The sequence below is a fragment of the Artemia sp. Qi Xiang Cuo genome, chromosome 19 (genome assembly GCF_049724085.1).
Source record: "Artemia sp. Qi Xiang Cuo chromosome 19, ASM4972408v1, whole genome shotgun sequence".
Lineage (NCBI taxonomy): Eukaryota > Metazoa > Arthropoda > Branchiopoda > Anostraca > Artemiidae > Artemia > Artemia sp. Qi Xiang Cuo.
In genome coordinates, this window is record NC_142812.1 from 18,653,317 (window position 1) to 18,660,339 (window position 7,023).

At 35.1% G+C, this 7,023-nt stretch overlaps 2 protein-coding genes across 2 annotated transcripts in view; both read left to right on the forward strand.

The window, feature by feature from the left end:
- LOC148940573 (sodium-dependent dopamine transporter-like) overlaps positions 1 to 4,550 on the forward strand; it is a 72,111-nt gene extending 67,561 nt beyond the window's left edge. Inside the window, exon 3 of the mRNA XM_089105523.1 lies at positions 4,390 to 4,550. Within this exon, the coding sequence (XP_088961649.1) occupies positions 4,390 to 4,550 (161 nt within the window). The remainder of the gene's footprint in view (positions 1 to 4,389) is intronic.
- The window catches only part of LOC148940572 (sodium-dependent dopamine transporter-like), a 144,089-nt gene extending 137,965 nt beyond the window's left edge, over positions 1 to 6,124 (forward strand). Inside the window, exon 7 of the mRNA XM_089105018.1 lies at positions 6,011 to 6,124. Within this exon, the coding sequence (XP_088961144.1) occupies positions 6,011 to 6,118 (108 nt within the window). The 3' untranslated portion in view covers positions 6,119 to 6,124. The remainder of the gene's footprint in view (positions 1 to 6,010) is intronic.
- The last annotated feature ends 899 nt before the right edge of the window (positions 6,125 to 7,023 follow it).

Here is a 7,023-nt window from a genome sequence, read left to right on the forward strand (position 1 = left end):
TAATTTATTTCTTCAAATCAGTGTCTACATCAATGGCACGCTGGTGAGCACAAGCAACAATCTCTCAAATTATACAAGCTATATGCAATTCATGTTGATGACACCCAAGTCATGCAAGAAATTGAGAGGCACCTCCAATGGATATGAATATATTACTAATACTGATAGTACAGATGCACTTAAAAATGCTACAACTAGTGAATTACATCTAGTTGGAAAAATATATCATGAAATATTTAATATACCCCAATGGCTACCACCCAATGTTAAAATGGATATAAAACTGACGCTTGCACCATCCAATTCCATATTGAGAAAAGAACTTGTTGCCAATCCTGATGTGACTCTCTCCGTCACCTCGGCAATACTTCATGTACGCAAACAACAAGTCATGAGTTCTGTTGCTTTGGCAGTGGAAAAACTGATACTCAGTGTAAATAATATTAAACTCCTTGTTCCTCATACAATCACCTATCAACGTCATATTGCCATGAGGTCACGCACCTTCACCGACTCATCCTTTATCAATAGCGAAATTCCGTCAAAGCTCACTTTAACATTTGTTAAATGCGCAAGTATAATAGGTTCGTGGATTGAATGCCCACGTAACTTCGAGATGTTTGGACTTTCATCTCTTGCGTATAAAGTAAATGGCATCCCCCTCTACAATCTATCTTTTGATAAATCCTATAGAACATTGTACGAGTTGACCATGCAAACCCTAGATCAGGATTTGCAACTATTTGAAAATGGTATAACCGAAGAAATGTTTGCTAAAACACATGGTATTATTGTACTGGATTTGTCTGGCACGCAGGATATGAGTATAGTACGTACGGGGAGCGTGCGTTTAGAGTATACATTTGCTGACCCATTGGCTGACAGTATTGCACTAATCTCACTAAATCAATATCAAACCTATTGGAAAATCACTCCCGAAGGCAGTATTCTACTAGACTTGGCGCCATGAACACCAGTCAAATAATCAATGTATTTAATATGGATCCCTACATGTCCCAGTACAAATCCTATGGTCTGCCCTAAGACTTTCTTGGAAAAATTCAAAGTGTCAACAATATCTTGATTATTGTTAATAGCAGTTCGTCGACTGTGCTGACGGGTCATTGGCTGTGCATCTTTCAAACAATGAAGATCATTGAATTTTTTGATCCTCTTGGTCTACCCTATACATTCTACACACCCCACATCAGCAACTATATTGAGAGCAGTGGGAAATATATTATTCAAAATCAGAGAAGAGTGCAGGATCTAACGACTAAAAGCTGTGGCTTCCATGCACTACTATATTTTGTGTTCCGATGTCGCGGCTATACTTATAAGCAGTTTCTCAACATTTATGTAGACAATCCACGTCTGAACGACTTTCTAGTGGAAAATATCCTCTCAGACCTGTACAGTATTGATTTCAGTGCCCTAAGAGTAAAGTGCTTAAAAAATATTTGTGAATTTGTTTATTAATAAAATGCATATATATACAACAATGTCTTTAAATCTTCACTTTAGATTTCTTCTTCTTCATCGGTGTATAGGCAACTGTCGTGAACTACTAATGCCGGTAAATCATTTGGATTCACTGTATTTTGATCTTGATTGACTGCAAAGTCAGGGTCACATTTTCTACAGTATAATGTAACTTCACTCTTATCTCTTTATATATCTCTTTGTATAGTCAATGATACTATTTGTATTCATATTATGAAATTCACGAGTTTCAATTTGCTTATTTGAAGCAATATCACATACAGTGTTTTCAAATGGTGAATCACATTCGGTAACTGCCAAATAAAAATCACTTGGTTTATAGTCATAATAGGCGGTGTCGTCGCAACGATGACGTAGAAACCAAATTGTCTTGTTACCCCAACAGTTGATTGATTTGTAGACCTGGCTCCTCCTCCCAGAATAATTTAAATCCACAAAGATACCAATCTCGTAGAAATAAACTAAAATCACGTTTGGGATTCTTTCCAGTCATAGCGGGGTAAGTGTTCTCCCACTGATCATATTTATCATAGTGACAATTGGAGCACAGGTGTCCTCTAGGGTGAGAGTCACGGATCTCTTCAAGACATAAATTACATCCTTTAATTTGTACTGCATAGCCTCTATATAATTTACAAGGATTACATAATTTGCACTTTTCACTATAGTCATCAATAATTGTACAATTCTCACATTGAGTCCAACTGCCAAGAGTGTACATGCATAGTTTACATGTATGAAACATTTTTTTTTTGGTTTCCAATGTCAACTCTCCCACAGCTGAAATAAAGCTGATCATTCCAGCCGACGGATAAATTCAAGGTTAAAGAATGAGGGAGGAATAACTCTGCGACGTCACCTCTTTCGAATGGTGGGGGGAGCCATATACATTGAATCTATGGCAATGTTTTCAAAAGTGTATCCACGATATGATTCTGCCTTGTTCCAATTAATATATCAATAAACTGATTATAAGCAGTTGAGTCACATTGACAAAGCTTCATACAATAGTCCAATGGGGGAGAATCAGTTTTCATTATATTGTCAAGTGTTCCCCGAGAGAATATCCTGCGTTGAAGAGATAAGTCGAAAAAACTCATCATCCAAAATCAAACGATTTTCCATAAACACTAGATTTGATCTAATTCTCTCTTTCTCAAATTTATTCATTTTTTTCAATCCTTTCACTCTGACTGCTGACTCTAGACTGACTATGAATCGTTAGCCCTAGCATTCTAACCTGACAAAAAGAAAGGGAACATTTTCGATTTCGAAACAATTTTAGAGGTGTCATTGACCCCATTAGACATTAATAAACCATGAAAATATATCAAAGTGAGAAAAATCCTGTTTTTTCATTCTCAGTGACAAAAACCATAAAAACATGCATAAATTCTGTACTCGTCGGAGATATTATGTAATCAGTTTCTTGGAAATTCACTTCCCCTAGATGAATACATTCCCCCCAACGATTATTTAAATCACCCCTCGTGGCATTACAATTGGCCAAACAACAAAAAACTCGACATTGACCCCATTAGACATCAATAAACCATGAAAATACATCGAAGTGAGAAAAACCTTGTTTTTTCCTTCTCAGTGGCAAAAACCATAAAAAAATTCATAAATTATGTAGGGTCCGGAGTCGATAGGCCCTCCCTACTTTTATGACGTCTGATTTTCTTTGTTTTTGTGGCAACAAAACAGAGCATTTTTATAAATCCTCTTGACAGTAATTTATATAAAGACTTAAAAAAGCAAACAATTCCAACAAGGTTGAATATGTAAATATTCTAACTTGTGTTTTACCCAATATAAGTACGGTGGTTGAGTTGCACGAGGGTTCAGTTGCACGGTGGTTCAGTTGCATGGGAGTTCAGTTCCATGGTGGTTCAGATACACGGGGGTTGAGTTAAATGGGGTTGAGTTGCACGAGGGTTCAGTTAAAGGGGGTTCAGTTGCATAAGGGTTCAGTAAAACGAGGGTTCAGTTGCAGGTGGGTTCAGTTGCACGGTGGTTCAATTATACGGTGGTTCAGTTGCACGGTGGTTCAGTTACAGGGGTTCAGTTGCTTCGGGTTCAGTTACACGGTGGATCAGTTACAATGGAACCGGAAAGATCATACTGCCTATAATTTATATACTGTGGTACACACATGCTATAACTGTACGTTAGCACAAAGAGTTAGGCGTAACTGGCGTGTAAACCTGTGATGGTGTGTTCTACCTTAACAACAGGAGTTTTGCACACAAGTTTTGTTTTGCTCATTTTAAATGTTATCAGGGTCAAAGGGTAAATTTTAACACTTTTTTCATACTTTTCACCTTAGGAAACACTGGCACATTTTAAGAGTCTAATTTGGGCACTTGTTTTTTAAAAAACATAGATCCTTTTTAATTTAAAATTCCGACAGCCATTACCGATTCTTTCTCTTTAATTTTGAAAAAAAGCGGGCATGTTCTTATTTCTCGTTATTCTATTAATTGCTAAGTTTTCTCGTTTTCATTGTAGGCTCATTTTCTTTACTTTACGTAAAATGGCAATACTGTCTAAAATTTAAACTTGGAAAAAAAACATGAGCGGTTTGCTAGAAAACGAAAGCAAGTATTTAGAGCTAAAACCCTTAGATCTGAGTTTTATTCCAGGCAAGCCACCAGTTTTCTTGAGGTGTCGCTCTTTTGCTCGAAACGTTTCGACAACCCTGTGTTAGTTACTTTTGGGATGTGACAAAGGTGTTGCAGAGTTGTTTTTTTTTTTGTGTTTTTTTCTGAAATAACAAACTTGTATATTTTTTGTTTTTTTATCTGCATTTTGTGCGAGTAAACATGGTATGATTAGTTTGTTTCATTTAAAAATTTTTATTGTCTTTAGTTTTCCTTTTTTCAGGTTTTGTATTCTCACCTAAATTTTTCTTTTTGCTCCATATTTTATGGCTTCATGTTATTTATGTTCTTGAACAAGATTTTACAATTTATTTGAATCTTATAAACAAAGCCTGTGCCCACAAGGCTCAATGCCCAAGGCTCAAACCACAAAGCTCAACTTAACGTAGGAGAACACACACACAAAAAAAAACAATAACAAAAACAAAAATTATTCCAATAAAATTTTAGCCGAAGATTAAACTCAATTACTTATCAGATACTCTTTGAGTCTGCGTCCCTTCTGAAACATCCAGATTCTTATGATATTTCCTTATTACGTTTCTTATAATTTTCCTATTTTTATGTGATTCTTTCTAGTTTTTTTTTTAATTTTGCTTTTGAATAAATTCTTTAGCCACCTCAAAGTTTTTCAAGCTTTTTCTTTTCGCATCCATGCATTTCTCGTCCTCAAAGACAACTTGTAAGATACGTTCGAAATATTTTTAGTGTTTTTTCTTACGTATAGCAAGATTTGCTTTTCTTACGTTTGGTCAGTTTGACTTCAAATCTTTTAATCTTTTTCCCCATTTGGACAGTGGCACCAATTCATGAGAATTTTAGGAAGACAAAATATAATTTCCAAATCTAGAGGGGGGGGGGGTGCTTTTTCCACTGATAACCACAAAAAAGGGTATTTTTCAATGAAAACACGCACAGAAAAATGATTTTTCAAAATCTATAGGAAAGATGGCAAAAAATCTAGGGGGCAGATGCCCCCTTACCCTTCCAATTGGTGCTAATGCACTTAAAAAGGAAAGATAAGAGACAATTAAATCGAATATTTGCTTTCAAGAACAAAAATTTCCTCTGAATATGAATTATCACTGTCGACCAGCGAGAAAATGCTTGAATTTAAAATGGCTAATTAATTATAGTATGAATACTATTATACTAATTAATATGCAATGACTAATAATTAATGCAACTATTATATTAGTAATATAATAAGTGCAACTTTTATACTAATTAGTATATCATACTATTGCACTAATTATAGTAATAACGTTTAAATAATCTATTCGGTTAACTTTTGGTGCTATATGGACCTTGAATACTGCCAGAAAATTTCCCAGAGGGAGGGGGCAATTCGTACCTTTTAACAACATTTAAATGGAAGCGTTCCTTATTTTCCTCTTTTTGTGCAATTTATTAATGTCTTTCTGTTTCCAAGAATGGTCATTACCCCTTAACAATCCCCCCTGGCAGCGTTCGTTATATGGACTGCCTATTTTGCTATTTAAACTATCTTACGACGCACGGGATTGAACCTGAGCCCGTTCATTTAGCAGTCCAGCTCTTTCCTCAGGGGTATCGTAAGGTGACTGAAATCGTGATTCTTCTGGAATATTATTGTTTCTTTATTTCCGACAAAAGAATTTTAGTTGATGTAGTCACTTTTTAGCATATTCTAAAGCAGTTTTGAGGATTTTTTTACATCAATGGAAATCTATTCATTTACATCAATAGAAATCCGAAATCCATGGATTCATATGAGAATTGCAAGAAATTTTGCGGAGAGCCCTTTGTTTCCAAATACCAAAATAGGTTTTTTAAGTTTCTTTAAACTGTCGCAATATTTTTAGGTATGGGTTGATGCTGCATCGCAAGTATTTTTTTCCCTTGGTCCTGGCTTTGGTGTCCTATTAGCCTTCGCCTCTTATAACAAATTTCACAACAATGTTTACAAGTAAGTTGTTTTTGTTATTATTACTGTCAAAACTGTTTGAAATGCTTTTTGAACAATAAGGTCTGTTATTTATGTTAACTCTTCTATCTACTAGAATCCTGCTACTATCATCGATCTCATATCGTTCCAAGTATCGTATTGTTATTTTTTCTCGTACTTGATCGTTATCGTATCGTTCCAAGTATCGCTGTTATATCATATTGTTTTCGTATCGTATAGTCCTCCAGAATTCTACTGATATCATCGTTTTCATCAGCGTTTTCTCGTATCGTTCCTTATATAATCGAATCTCGTTTCATGTTTATTAAGGTTTAATTTGTTTTCTGGTCCTAACTTATGATTAGTTTTTATTTTCTTTCTCCACTCTATTCAACCATCCATTTCCCATCATTTATTTGACGGTACCCTGCCCATATTAGCTAAGACCTGATACCACATCCAATTACCATACCCTCATATCCCCAATTGAGTAATACTAAGTACAATTGAGTAAGTAACAGGGTCCACAACTCTTATTCGTGTTAAACATCATTTTGCTATTTTTAACCATTACTATCAACATATGGTTTCGGAACTATCATTTTAGAAATTAGACCACTGTTCTCATGTTTGAACCCCTATTCTCATGAAGTTTAGACTTTTTTGTGTGTAAATACATGTATTTTTTTACTTTCATCTGCCAGTTCTTTCATTTATCGAATTGTTGCTTGCTTTCAGATAGGATGAAAGCATGTTTTTTCTAGTTTTTTTTTTCGGTTAGCCTACTATGGGCTAGAGTCAAGGGCACATCCAGCATATTTGTCGAGGGGGGATATAGTAAAAAACTTTAAAAATGTATCAAAAATTTGTTTGTATACATTTTGTTCCTTTTCATGAGTCAGACAAAAAATTCAAGGAGGATGGGCTCAA